Source organism: Phoca vitulina, unplaced genomic scaffold (genome assembly GCF_004348235.1).
Source record: "Phoca vitulina isolate PV1807 unplaced genomic scaffold, GSC_HSeal_1.0 scaffold78, whole genome shotgun sequence".
Classification (NCBI taxonomy): Eukaryota; Metazoa; Chordata; class Mammalia; order Carnivora; family Phocidae; genus Phoca; species Phoca vitulina.
In genome coordinates this window covers 6,417,352-6,432,202 of record NW_022589781.1, presented here as the reverse complement: position 1 = coordinate 6,432,202, position 14,851 = coordinate 6,417,352, and the positions used below count along the sequence as shown (strand labels likewise).

Here is a 14,851-nt window from a genome sequence, read left to right as displayed (position 1 = left end):
GTTAGTGATCTCTGACTGAACAGGTAGGAAAATATAATATGTACAATCTAACTTCTATCCGACGTATGTTATACTAAAAACAATTGCTTTGGTGCTTTAAGGAGTAAGCTCTGGAGTTCAGTGGTATGGGTCATTCTTTGTCAAAATTTAATACGCGTACCAACCACCTTGGGATCTTGTGAGAACGTGGATTTTTGTTTAGTACAACCTGGGGGGTGTGAGCAAGAATTTATTTCTAACAACCTAATGTTAGAATGCCATATTTCTTTCCAGTTAATGCTGGCAGTTTTTCCAGTAAGGGTATAGAAGGCACTGATTTCCAATAATGTCAGATAAATGAGATGTTCCTGCATTTGATCTCAAGTACTTTTTGAAACCTGAAATTAAACCATACTAGTTATATAAGTTAGCAAGTTCATGTTACATACAATTCATTCACTTTGGAAATAAGGAAACAGCATTATAATCAACTATTTTTAAACTGAAACAGGTGAGAGAAATTAATAGTGCATTATTCAGTCTCTTTCAACCATATAATCATGCATGAGAATTTTATTGAAATCTGAACTTGGTCAATACTGTGCAAAATTTGAGGTGAACTCAGTATCATACGAAGTCATATTCAATACAGTTCTGAATTTTCTCTTATATCGTGTCATCCTTTTAACATCTGGAGAGTATGCAACACACAAGGCAAGTTTCTTGGGTTTGTTTTTTGTTTTCTTGGAAAGAATACTTGGTTTTCATTTTTGTTAATGATGAAACACTGTGCTTTGTTCAGTGGTGAAAAATCAAAACTGTGTTTTTTGATTAAAAAAAAAAATGCCCAGGCAATCATATTGTGGTTCTGCACTATATGCACATAAATATTATGGGTATTAAAATATTCTATAAATAAGCTGTACCTGGGAGAAGTGATTGAAGCTATGGATTTATACCCTTCATAGGCATTTCACCTATTATATAAATTCTTGACCCTGCCAAATGCTTTTATACCGAGTTTATAAAATATTCATGACCAATGACATTAATGTGAGACTTCTCTGATCTTACTACATCTTCCATACTGAAGTTGTGGTTCTAGATGCATTATTGCCTATTTGATCCTTTCCTCCCTCAGTAAGCTTTTGCTGAGGGTAAGATTTCTGTGATGCTCCAGAAATTATTTAACTTCAGATGGAGAAACTAAATCACCTACTATGTTTGGTGTGGATAGGGTGTTCGTGAAGTATGTGTGCGAAGGGGTCGGAGTGGGGGAGATGCCAGGGAAAGTTGTGAATGGTATTTATAAAAGAGATACAATTTCAAGTGTTATTTAAAAGGTCAACAAATGCATATGTAAAAATCTGAAAAACTGTATATCGGACAATAAGGAAAATAGGCTCATGATTCTCAGTAATTTACAGAAGATTCTCACGTTTGCTATCACTCTGTAATTCTTTCCTTTAAAAAATCAGGATGGTATAGACGGCAACTGTATAAACCCATTACCTGTAAAATGCTCTAATATAATTTTTCCCATTTTTATGAAAACTAAATTCACAACATGTGCCAAAAAGTGTTCTGTGAAGATAGAGCTGAAGACTAATCTAGGTTAACTGACAAAATATAAATGATAACTTACTATTTCTCATTTATTAAAATGAAAAAAAAAAATAAAGATCCAACAAAACAGCTAAATGGTAAGTTTAAATGATATGTTATTCAGGGAATTGAGAGTCTGTCCAGAAAGATTTTCTGGGAAGAACAATTAATTGATACAAAGGCGAGTGCAAATTTGTCTCTTTTTAAACTTTAAAGCATATTGTTCAAAGTTTTAGCTTGTGTGCATGATATAAATCCCATACATCGTTTTCTCAGTGACAATAAAAAGCGCAGTTTATTAAAAACTGAAGTAAAAATCAAAATAACTTTTTAAAAAAATCGGTCACAGTTTTGTCATTGGTATATGGAGGTTGTTCCAGGGGCCCATCCAAAGCTCCTCGTCGTCTGAGTGCGTGTGGTCACTAGGGAATTCCAAAGTCTCCTTGATGTTCTTACTGTCAACCATGGACTCCTGTTCAACTGTGCTTTTCAGTCTGGGCCCCAGTGGCTTCCCTGTGGTACCGTCGGTCCCCACAGGGCAAGGGGCAAACGTAACCAGAGTGGGTCTCGTGTTCATCTTCTCGGTAGAGAACGACCCCTTCGATAACGTGTTCAGGGGGACATTCTCCTCGTGTGTCACTGCCAACTTGTCAAGCTTCTTAAAATGCCTCCCCAGTCGGACAGGGGAAGTCGCTTTTAAGGTGTCAGTGAGGCAGGCACGGCGGGTTCTTACCACGGACCCGTTCTGGGCAATGTAGATGTCGCCGTTGATGTTACTGTGTGTGGTGGGACGGTGAAGGCGGCTTCTCTGACACTCTGGAGCACTGTCTTCTCCGGCGGAGCTTGTTTCGTACTCGCGATCCACAACTAACCTGATCATTCTTTTTCTTGCCCACTGCCAAAATCAAAAACAAGGAGTCACTGTCAAAGGAATGAAAGGGGCAACAATGACAAGGTCTGTGAAATTCAGAAACGCTGATAGGAAGCCATAGAAGGTAAAAGAACTCAAAAGGGAGAGAAGAAACTCAATATTATTAACAGCACATTCCTTCCCGCCAACTGTCCACTGGATTTAGAGCTTCACTTCTGAAGACAGTGTTGCTCGGTTAAGAAGCAGACATTTCAGGAAGCACTTGTATTTTTTTAGATCAAATTACTGCTCTATATGGGAAAAAAAAAAAAAAGTGTATTATTTATATTTAGGTATGGATCTGATCCATTGTTTGACAGTTGCTCTACTCTTCTGAGAAGTTCAATAGAAGGGAACACACAGTATTAGTATATTCTGTTCATACTAATACTTCCTTTTCCCAAATTTTAAAGATGTTTTTAACCCACATCATTCTAATTGCTAATATAATAGCCACAATTTTTGTATCCTTTTTGTATTCACATGAAGTATCCTGGTTTTCTGGATCATTTTATTTAAATATATGTGAACTTGAAAGAAAGTATCTTCCCATCCTGAATCATTGATTCAGTAATACACAAAAATGAAAATGAATGATTGTAAACTTTCCTCTAGTAGGCAACTGGAACACAATGGGCATGTCTACAAATTTATTTTTCTTTTACCAACCCACATGAGATATGGCAAAGAGCAAAGGTTAACCAATACTAGGTTACTCTCAAAATAGTATCACATTTTTAGAATATGTGAACTACCAATGGGTTGGACTAAGTAAGCCATGCTTTTTGATTTCCAGATATATATTTCAAATTTACTATGTTTACTTACCCAGAGAAAAGTTTTGTAAAAATTCGGTTTTTTTTCTACATCCACTTTAACTCATATCCACAATGGAAAAGAAAAGAAATGGTAAAAACTTTTAAGTTCATTTATCTCCTAATACAAACCCATTTGAACATGTTCGTGATATTTTTTATAATACTTTTGCCAGTTGAAATGTACATATATGCAAAAGTAGACTTTTAAGAGGTCTCATTTGTTGCCGGTTTTATCCTAAGGATTTATTGTCTACAGATGAAATAAAAACAGCCCCAGGTAGTCCTAAAATCCATTGACCAGGCAGGGCATCACTGGTAATGCATAATGCCATAGTGGATTCACAGAAATTCCACTAGGAGATACTATCGACTCATGGTTTGTCTTGGAAATGGCTAATAGAGGAAGATGAGTCAGTCTGACCCTAATGCACTCTGATGTACAAGTCTACTTGTAGCGCTCGTATGTTCCCTTTCCGGGCATGCCTCTAATCCTAGGTCAGCTAGAGGTCACGATCATGTTCCTCCCTTGGCTTGTCATTGCAGAGAGCACACAGAAAGCACGGCACACAAGAGCACTCGCCACAGCAAACTCCCACCTCCTGGGCCCTGGCTCAGAGTGCTGTGTTGTCGCCCTCGGAGTCGGCTCCTGGGGGCTGCTCCCGGGGTGCTTTCTTGCTGGTGGCCCGCTCGGGCACCTGGAAGCCCCATGGCCCTCCGGACTGGCTCTCGCTGCTGCTGACACTGTGGCCCGGCTCAGAGTCCTCCTCGCTGTCCCCACCTGCCCCCACCGACGCCGACTCCACACTGCCCTCCTCCTCCTCCTCAGGGACCTCAAGGCCTGCTGGCTCTTCCTCAAGGACCTGCTCACTCTCCTCTCCTGCTTCCTCCACCCTGGGCTCTTCCTCCAGCTCCTCAGGGGGCTCCTCTTTTCTCCCTTTGACCTCCTTGACCTCTTGAACGATGGGCCGCCTTCTGGCCAGGAAGATGTTTTTCCGGGCCTTCTCCCCTTCTGACTCTGTGGACTCTGACTCTTCTGAAGACTCAGGAGTCGAGCTCTCTTCCTGCTCCGAAGGTGTCTCTGACTCCGACTCTTCAGTGGTCTCTGACTCGCTGAACTCGGATTCTTCCTCGCTGTACTCAGTGTAGTCACTGGATGACGACTCCTCTGACTCCACTGTGCTTTCCGTGGCTTCATCTTGGTCCAGAGTGAGTTTCAGATAATCTTTATCCACCTCCTCAAGGTGTCTCTGCCACTCTTCCCCCTCAAGTTCGGCGAGGCCCCTTTGGTCAGCGAGCCCTCTAACTTTCTTGAAAATCATTGGGAAGATCCTGGCTCTCTTCCATGTTGTGTACGTGGGTTTGGCTGGTGGTGGCTTCTCAATGGTGACCACTACTTCTTCCTCCTCACTAGGCTCTCTAACTTGGACTTTTGGTTTTCTAATTTTCTTTGCCTCTTCCTGAAAATCACGAAAATGCAATTGAACCGTCAGCGGGGGGATGGTTGTGATGTGACCTTGTCCCACACAGGTCAAGGAGGGATGACTCTGCAGGGTTATAACTAGGTTCAGAGAATAAGCACCCAGTTCTCCACGGTTCATCCCCACCGCATACAGATGGAAAGTATTTTGGCTTGTACTTTCTAATACTAAAAGCTGAGGTTTTCCAATTTTTTTTCTCATTCAGAGTTTATTTTACATCTTAGATCAAAGGAGAAAGAAATAATCATCACCTCTCCTCTCTCCCTCCCTACACGTTAATAGTTTCATGTGTTTTCTTTATATAATCAGGAGATTATGATACTTTATCTGAATAGTTCATGTGATATTTTCTTACTTTTGAACAGGGTAAAGCTACAGTGACATTTATTTTGTTTTTGTTTTGGATAAATGTTCCAAGTAATAATTATAGGCAAAGTATATAAATGACTCATGTTAATTAAAACATGCATAACAGAATTCCATTAAACATATTGGTGGTAATATTTTGCTTCTGATAACTGTACTTTTCTATGATTTTTAGGTATGCCCGACAACGTGGGAACCAAAGTAACCATCGTTTTGCAAAATAGTTTTTATATATTTGATTATAATGTTAACTTTATTCTAGGCATTTAACATTTTATAGAAGGAAATAAATTTGCACAACAATTTCCTTCTACACACAAGGCAATGAAATGGTCCATGTTATTAAATTTCTACAGAAAAAGAGTAGTAAGTGAATAGGATTTCTGATTTTTGAAATTTTTGGCAGCCCGCTATTCAAATAGGGTTAAACATCATGGCATTACCTCTTCCTCCTCATACTCCTCCTCGGCTTCACCAACTACCTCACCATACTCCTCTGGCCCAGCCGGTGGTAACAGACGGCGACGGCTTCCATATTGAGGCATCTCATACCTGAAACAGAAACTCACAGCCTTCAACATGTTTCCATGGGATCCTGGTAACCATGACTGAGCTCTGTTTTCTTCTTTGTCCTCATCATTCAGCACCTATTGTGCTCCTTGTCAACTAGTTACAAAACCATAGAGTGAGAAGTACAACCCGATGGCCAATGGTTTTTGCCATGATGGTATCCTAGAATTAATAGTAAAAAGAGGTTATTTTAGATTTAAGTTTTGGGAGAGACTGGTGTTTAGAGAAGAGCATATCATTCCTTAATTAGTTGAATTTAGAACAGGAAGTAGGTTCTTTGTAAAACACATAGCTTATTCGGGACATAACATCTCTATCTTTACAGTGAAGATCTGCTTCAAACATGGTCTGGAATGGTGTATACATTCCTCTTTTGATATACTTATTACTGCATTCTAAAGTATGTTTTCTTCTTAATTTCTCTTGGGCAAATCTTGAGGCTGACTTAGATAAAATGTTAAACATATGTCAGAAATGGTGAATTCAGGAATTGAGCAAATATGTTTGACTTCTATTTCTCATTTAAATAGTTTTGAATGATTTTACTGCATCATTAGCATTGTAGTCAATATCAACAAACCGGAACTGAATATAGAAAAATGGATAAAACTTGATTGAAACTAAAAGTAGATACGTAATCCCTTTTAAAAGATGAAGTGACATTTATAACACAAATGCTAGTAATAATATTCAATAGCTCCTTATTACTCATAAAAAAGACACTGATACTGGATTAAAAAAATCTGAAGATGTACCCATGCTCATAACTGTAATAATCTTGTCCGTATTCCTGGCCAGGATCAATTCCAGACTCCATGGATAACTCCTGTTGTTCAGAAAGAGAAATTGCGTTTGAAAATAGATTCTTACCACATTTTAGATTGAACGAATTCAGATTTATTGCCAGACCTAGAATCCCATGACTCTCAGAACACTCCTGCCAAAAAACTTTAATTACATATGTTAGTCAAACATAATCAAAACTTCTTTTCTCTGGCTCTATCTGACATGAAATATAGTTATGTCATTAGAACTGAGGGGGTAAAAAAGGTACTTTTTTTCTAATGCTGAATCTGTTAAAGTAACTTATCAGTAGACACTTCAAGTTGAAGTATGTATTATTAATAGACTTTAGCCTTGAGGAAATGATAAAGTTACCTTCCTGATAACAGCTTCATAGCACCCTGAGCGCTTCTCCTCATTACATTTATGAATCTCCTCATAATCATTTATATATTAAATGACATTAATTTGTGATACCTCTCAAGGATGTTTACATTTTAAAACATACTGCTAACTCTGAATTTAATTATTAAAAAATATATATATAGCAGAAGCCCCTTCAAGGTTTCCAGTTCTAAATTCTAAACACTACTGATTTGTCATTCTGCTCGTATAGAAAGTTGTTTTTCCTGAGCTATACACAAATAACTATATTTCCATTTTTAATTATATTTTAACATTTCAAGTAGGCTGAACTGCAAAAGTTAACCAAATGAATTGTGCAATGAAGTAAGAAAAGGGAGGGAGGAAAAAGTATCAGTACCCACAGGAAAATTGGTCGGTATTTATCCCTAAGGTCATCTATTATTTTGTTGGTCCAGATCTAGTAATAAGAAGTCAGGGGAAAAAAAAGTCATTACAAAGTGGAATTCACAGCCTTCATGGTGGCTATTAGTTGCCCAAATTCTAATCAGAAAATGCGATCAAAAATAACAAGATGGCAACACTGGGCTCCATTTCTATGCCATGAATTTAGTTGCTGGCACTACTCCTGGTAGCGATCATGTTCTAGTAGTTACTGCTTGTCCTCTGCCTTTCACACCCTGCCCATTGCCACAGTCGGGTCTCCCATGTGCTCCTCTCTTGGATCTAATAACCTCCATTCACTTCCCCTATTTCCCTTGATGCTTCTTCATGTTACTACTCTCCGGTGACTTTGCAGCTTACAAATACTTCAGCGAAGGTGTTCAAATTCATGTTAAAACTGCTTCAGTTTAACCACCAGAATGGCTACAACAAACAGAAGGATCAGCAGTACCACGTTTTAGCAGGGACACGGAGCAACTGGACCTCTCAGACACTTTTGGAGACATTATAAATCCACCAACTCCAGTGGAAAATGTTTAGCAATAATACAAAAGTCAAATATATACACATCCTTTCACAAAAATTCAATATAGATCCATTTATATGCTACACATAAATGTGTACAATTGTGCACCAAAATATATCATTTGTAACAGCCAAAAACTGGAACCAAGGCACAAGCCCATGAAATACACACTACTGCATCACCCAATAACAGACTCTACCAAACAGAACAATGTGCAAAAGAAGTTAGGTGCAAATAGAACATATGATCCTATCTATTCCTATTTACATAAACTTCGAAAACACATTAATGTGTGTCTTAGAAGCCAGGTGAAAAGTTTTCAATCAGTGGTAAAGCATACCTTGGATAAACCTCATTGGCTCCAGGACAAACAGAAACTAAAAGGACTGGCAATCACCAAACCACCCCTACAAAAAATATTGAAAGGGGGGGGGGGTCCTCTAAGCAAAGAGGCTAAAAGTAACAGACAATAAACAGTTAACAGTCACCTTACACGCAGTACAATGTCACTAAATTCATATCTTTCAATAGTTACTCTGAATGTAAATGGACTAAATGCCCCAATCAAAAGACATGACCCATCCATATTTATATGCAAGACACTCATTTTAGACCCAAAGACACCTCCAAATTGAAAGGGGGGGGAGATAATGGACACCAAAATCCTTATATCAGACAAATTAGATTTTAAACCAAAGACTGTAATAAGAGATGAGGAAGGACACTATATCCTACTTAAAGGGTCTACCCAACAAGAAGATCTAACAATTGTAAATATCTATGCCCCTAACATGGGAGCAGCCAATTATATAAGCCAATTAATAACAAAAGCAAAGAAACACTGACAATACAATAGTGAGGGACTTTAACACCCCCCTCACTGAAATGGACAGATCATCTAAGCAAAAGATCAACAAGGAAATAGGGGCTTTAAATGACACACTGGACCAGATGGACCTCACAGATATATTCAGAACATTCCCTCTCAAAGCAACAGAATACATACTTTTCTCTAGTGCAAATGGAACATTCTCCAGACTAGATCACATCCTGGGTCACAAATCAGGTCTGAACAGGTACCAAAAGATTGGGATCATTCCCTGCATATTTTCAGGCCAAGATACTTTGAAACTGGGACTCAATCACAACAGGAAAGTCAGAAAGAACGCAAATACATGGAGGCTAAAGAGCATCCTACTAAAGAATGAATGGGTCAACCAGGAAATTAAAGAACTAAAAAAATTCATGGAAACAAATGAAAACACAACTGTTCAAAATCTTTGGGATACAGCAAAGGCAGTCCTGAGAGGAAAGTATATAGCAATATAAGCCTTTCTCAAGAAACAAGAAAGGTCTCAAGTATACAACCTAACCCTACACCTAAAGGAGCTGGAGAAAGAACAGCAAATAAAGCCTAAAGCCAGCAGGAGAAGAGAAATAATAAAGATCAGAGCAGAAATCAATGAAATAGAAACCAAAGGAACAGGAGAACAGTTCAACAAAACTAGGAGCTGGTTCTTTGAAAGAATTAACAAGATTGATCAACCCCTGGCCAGACTTATCAAAAAGAGAAATGACCCAAATCAACAAAATCATGAATGAAAGAGGAGCGATCACAACCAACACCAAAGAAATAAACAATCATAAGAACATAATATGAGCAACTCTATGCCAGCAAATTAGATAACCTGGAAGAAATGGATGCATTCCTAGAGATGTATCAACTACCAAAACTGAACCAAGAAGAAGCAGAACACCTGAACAGACCCATAACCAGCAAGGAAATTGAAGCAGTCCTCAATCTCCCAACAAACAAGAGCCCAGGGCCAGATGGCTTCCCTGTGGAATTCTACCAAACGTTTAAAGAAGAATTTGTTCCAAAGATGGAAATGGGAGGAAAAGTTCCACACTTTTTATGAGGCCAGCATTACCCTGATCCCCAAGCCAGACGAAGACCCCCACCAAAAAGGAGAATTACAGACGAATATCTCTCCCTGATGAACATGGATGCCAAAATTCTCACCCAAATACTAGCCAATAGGATCCAACAGTACATTAAAAGGGTTATTCACCACAACCAAGTGGGATTGATTCCTGGGCTGCAAGTTTGGTCCAACATCCGCAAATCAATGTGATACAATACATTAATAAAAGAACGAGAACCCTATGATCCTCTCAATAGATGCAGAAAAGGCATTTCAGATACTACAGCATCCTTTCTTGATTAAAACACTTCAGAGTGTAGGCATAGAGGGTGCATACCTCAATATCATAAAAGCCATCTATGAAAAACCCACAGCGAACATCATTCTCAATGGGGAAAAACTGAGAGCTTTCCCCCTAAGGTCAGGAACATGGCAGGGATGTCCACTATCACCACTGCTGTTCAACATAGTATTAGAATCCTAGCCTCAGCAATCAGACAACAAAAAGAAATAAAAGGCATCCAAATCAGCAAAGAAGAAGTCAAACTCTCACTCTTTGAACATGATATGCTTTATGTGGGAAACCCAAAAGACTCCACCCCAAAACTGCTAGAACTCATAAAGTGGCAGGATATAAAATCAATGCACAGAAATCAGTGGCATTTCTATACACCAACGAGACAGAAGAAAGAGAAATTAAGGATTAGTGGATCCCATTTACAATTGCACCAAAACCCTTAAGATACCTAGTTATAATTCTAACCAAAGAGGCAAAGGATCTGTACTCAGAAAACTATAGAACACTCACGAAAGAAATTGAGGAAGACACAAACGGAAAAAAGTTCCATGCCCATGGATTGGAAAAACAAATATTGTGAAAAAGTCTATGCTACCTAGAGCAATCTACACATTCAGTGCAATCCCTATCAAAATACCATCCACTTTTTTCACAGAAATGGAACTAATAATCCTAAAATTTGTATGGAACCAGAAAAGACCCCGAATAGCCAGAGGAATGTTAAAAAAGAAAAGCAAAACTGGCGGCATCACAATTCCGGACTTCCATCTCTATTACAAAGCTGTCATCATCAAGACAGTATGGTACTGGCACAAAAACAGACAGACAGATCAATGGAACAGAATAGAGAGCCCAGAAATGGACCCTCAACTCTATGGTCAACTAATCTTCGACAAAGCAGGAAAGAATGTCCAATGGAAAAAAGACAGTCTCTTCAACAAATGGTGTTGGGAAAATTGGACAGCCACATGCAGAAGAATGAAACTCGACCATTTCCTTATACCACACACAAAAATAGACTCCAAATGGTTGAAAGACCTCAATGTGAGACAGGAGTCCATCAAAATCCCAAAGGAGAACACAGGCAGCAACCTCTTCGACCTCAGCCGCAGCAACTTCTTCCTAGAAACATCGCCAAAGGCAAGGGAAGCAAAGGCAAAAATGAACTATTGGGACCTCATCAAGATAAACAGCTTTTGCACAGCAAAAGAAACAGTCAACAAAACCAAAAGACAACCAACAGAATGGGAAGAAGATATTTGCAAATGACATATCAGATAAAGGGCTAGTGTCCAAAATCTATAAAGAACTTATCAAACTCAACACCCAAAGAACAAATAATCCGATCAAGAAATGGGCAGAAGACATGAACAGACATTTTTCCAAAGAAGACATCCAAATGGCCAACAGACACATGAAAAAGTGCTCAACATCGCTCGGCATCAGGGAAATCCAAGTCAAAACCTCAATGAGATACCACCTCACACCAGTCAGAATGGCTAAAATTAACAAGTCAGGAAACGACAGATGTTGGTGGGGATGCGGAGAAAGGGGAACCCTCCTACACTGTTGGTGGGAATGCAAGCTGGTGCAGCCACTCTGGAAAACAGTACGGAGTTCCTCAAAAAGTTGAAAATTGAGCTACCCTATGACCCAGCAAAAAAATACACACGTAGTGATCCGAAGGGGTACATGCACCCTAATGTTTATAGCAGCAATGTCCACAACAGTCAAACTATGGAAAGAGCCCAGATGTCCATCAACATATGAATGGATAAAGAAGATGTGGTACATATAGATAGATAAACAGAATATTATGTAGTCATCACAAAAATGAAATCTTGCCATTTGCGACGACATGGATGGAACTAGAGGGTATTATGCTAAGCGAATAAAGTCAATCAGAGAAAGACAACTATTATATGATCTTGCTGATGTGAAATCTGAGAAACAAGGCAGAAGATTATAAGGGAAGAGAGGAAAAAATGAAACAAGAAAAAACCAGAGATGGAGACAAACCATAAGAGACTCTTCATCTCAGGAAACAAACAGGTTTGCTGGAGGGGAGCGGGGTGGGAGGGATGGGGTGGCTGGGTGATAGACATGGGGGAGGGTATGTGCTATGGTGAATGCTGTGAATTGTGTAAGACTGATGAATCACAGACCTGTACCCCTGAAACAAATAATACATTATATGTTAATAATAAAAAAAATAATGTCAATGAAAAAAAAGGGGTGGAACAAAAAAATAACCACAAAAATCTCATTGGCTAAGATACTGCTCCTGCGCAGTAAAGGTCTACATTTAGAAGAAAGTCCTGCCATTTGTGACAGCGTGGGTGGAATTTGAGGGTGTTATATTTAGTAAAACCAGACACATAAGACAAATACTGGATGTTATCAATTATATGTGGAATACAAACAAAATGTAAAACTCACAGAAATGGAGATTAGAAAAGTGGTTGTGAGGGGCTGGGAGTGAGGAAAGTAGGGAGACGTTGGTAAAACGGTATGAATCTTAATTATAAGATGAGAAAGTTCTGAGGATTGAATGTGTAACATGGTGACTGCAGTTGATACCACTGAATGTGTAATTGAAATCTGTTAAGTAAAAAAAAGGGGGAACTTAACCGTTCTCACCAAATAGCAAATCACCACAATGTATACTTTAAATATCATACAATTTTGTTAATTATACTTCAACAAAGCTAACTTTTAAATATATATTATTTTAATATATATTAAGTATATATATATATATATATATATATATATATATATATATATGTATGTATATTTCATTAAACTACTTATCTTAGGGGCAAGAAGCAGCAGCCAGGTGAGTGGTTAGGGAAAGGAGAAGTAATACCTGAGTGCCAACATGGAGAGGCTTCTGGAGAGCTAGTAGGGAGAGTGTACTTTGTAAAAATAAATCTAGCTGTGCATAATGATCTGTATACTTTTATGTCTGTAGGTCTATTTCAACAAAAAGTGTTCATTTACAGAAAGGGGGAGGGTGGGAAATGAGGTCAACAGAGAGCAATAAGAATTGGGACAAAGTTTAGTCTAAATTTAAGTTATTCAAACTAAGTTAACCAATATGTTTTTTCCTTTCTTATTGGTGGGCTTAGATTTTTGAGGCATCTAAAATTCAATGTGATTATATTGGTTTAAATGAAGCAAACTGGTATCAGAACTAAAAGTTCGAAACTGCTTGACGAATGCATGCTTAATCTAATACATACGGAGACTGAGAAAAGACCACAAAATGATTCTAAATTTGAATCCTGAATGGCCATCAATGGAAGAATGGATAAAGACAATGTAGTACGTAAATACAGTGGAATATCATTCAGACTTAAAAAGGAAGGAAGTTGCTGCCATATGCAACAACATGGATGACCTTGAGAACATTATGCTAAGTGAAATAAAGCAGTCAGAGAAGGACAAATGCTGCATGATTCCATTGTACAAGGTATATGAAATAGTCTCCTAGAAGTAGAAAATAGAATGATGTTGCTAGGGGATGGGGAGAGGGGGAAATGGGGTGCTGCTTTCAACTGATATAAAGTTGCAATTAAGCAGGTTGGAAAAGTTCTGAACATCTGTACCACACTGTGTTACTATAGTTAACCACACTGTATTATGCACTTAAAATTTGTTAAGAGGGAAGATCTCTAATTTTTGTTCTACAACAATTAAAAACAAAAAAGATTTTTAAGTTGAATCTTAATAACTTTTAGCAATAATGAAAAACAAATATCTATGGAAACATAATGCAACTGAGTGGATTTCAGATTTTAAGACTTAGAATCAATTTTCTTTACACACACACTTTTTTTTTTCTCTTAAAGGGAGAATAAAGCTGAGCTTTTGGTAGTTACGATATATATCTGGTATCAGATGACTTTAAAAATACTATAGAAGGACAGAAGCAACTGGGAAGAAATTCAGGAAACTTAATCCTTCATTCAATTGGTCACTCTGTGGTCTGAGCTGGGTAGGAAGAGACGGAGGATGGTAGAAGGGAATAATCTGAAGGGTACCTCTTAGATTCTTCTACCATCCATTACTGAAGGCTAGAGCATCAATTATTCAGAAAAAGATAAATAAATCAATGGAGGAAGCACATGGTAACCATTAAGATTCCCCTGCTGCTCCATTCAGTCCCTGTTGCCACACATTTTTGCTGACTCCACAGAGAAGCCACGATTTTTTTATTATTACTAAGTTCAGTTAGCCAATGTATAGAACATTAGTTTTTGATGTGGTGTTCAATGTAAGCCAAGATTTAGTATCTGACAAAGAATAAACTATGTATGCTAATGCAAACAACAGCAACAACATGAGTACCAGTTACAGAATTTCTTCCTACCATGCTCCAGTTGCTGTGGTAGGAGCTTATACACTAAATATGACTGCCAAGATTTTATAAAAGATGAAAATGCTACTCAAGAGGGTAGCTCGGCATCAGGGAAATCCAAAGTCTTGCATCCAGGAATTGGCATTTGGATTTTAAGTCCAACTTATCTGATTCAATAGTCTATGGAGATGCCTAAACAGAAATTCTTGCATCCAGGAATTGGCATTTGGATTTTAAGTCCAACTTATCTGATTCAATAGTCTATGGAGATGCCTAAACAGAAATTTTTGCTAAAACTTTATAAAAGCTGAACATTCCTGCCCATCAACCTCCAAATTTTGGAGAGTAAATTCTAATCACAAAATGCCTCTCTCTAATAAAATTAAGATTCTCTTTTTTTTTTTTAAAAAGGAATACAACAAA

General features: G+C 38.1%; 1 protein-coding gene across 3 annotated transcripts in view; it reads right to left on the bottom strand.

The window, feature by feature from the left end:
• Positions 1–1,161: 1,161 nt before the first annotated feature.
• Positions 1,162–14,851, bottom strand: part of LOC116625425 (protocadherin-15-like) — a 1,687,848-nt gene continuing 1,674,158 nt past the window's right edge. For 2 of the 3 annotated variants that reach the window (XM_032393941.1, XM_032393942.1), the window contains 2 exons: positions 5,600–5,708; positions 1,162–2,479 (listed from right to left, as the gene is read on the bottom strand). In XM_032393941.1, coding sequence (XP_032249832.1) covers positions 1,928–2,479; positions 5,600–5,708 — 661 coding nt within the window. In that variant the 3' untranslated portion in view covers positions 1,162–1,927. Of the gene's footprint in view, positions 2,480–5,599; positions 5,709–6,481; positions 6,553–14,851 lie in introns of all 3 variants that reach the window. The other variant, XM_032393940.1, reaches the window with a different exon arrangement.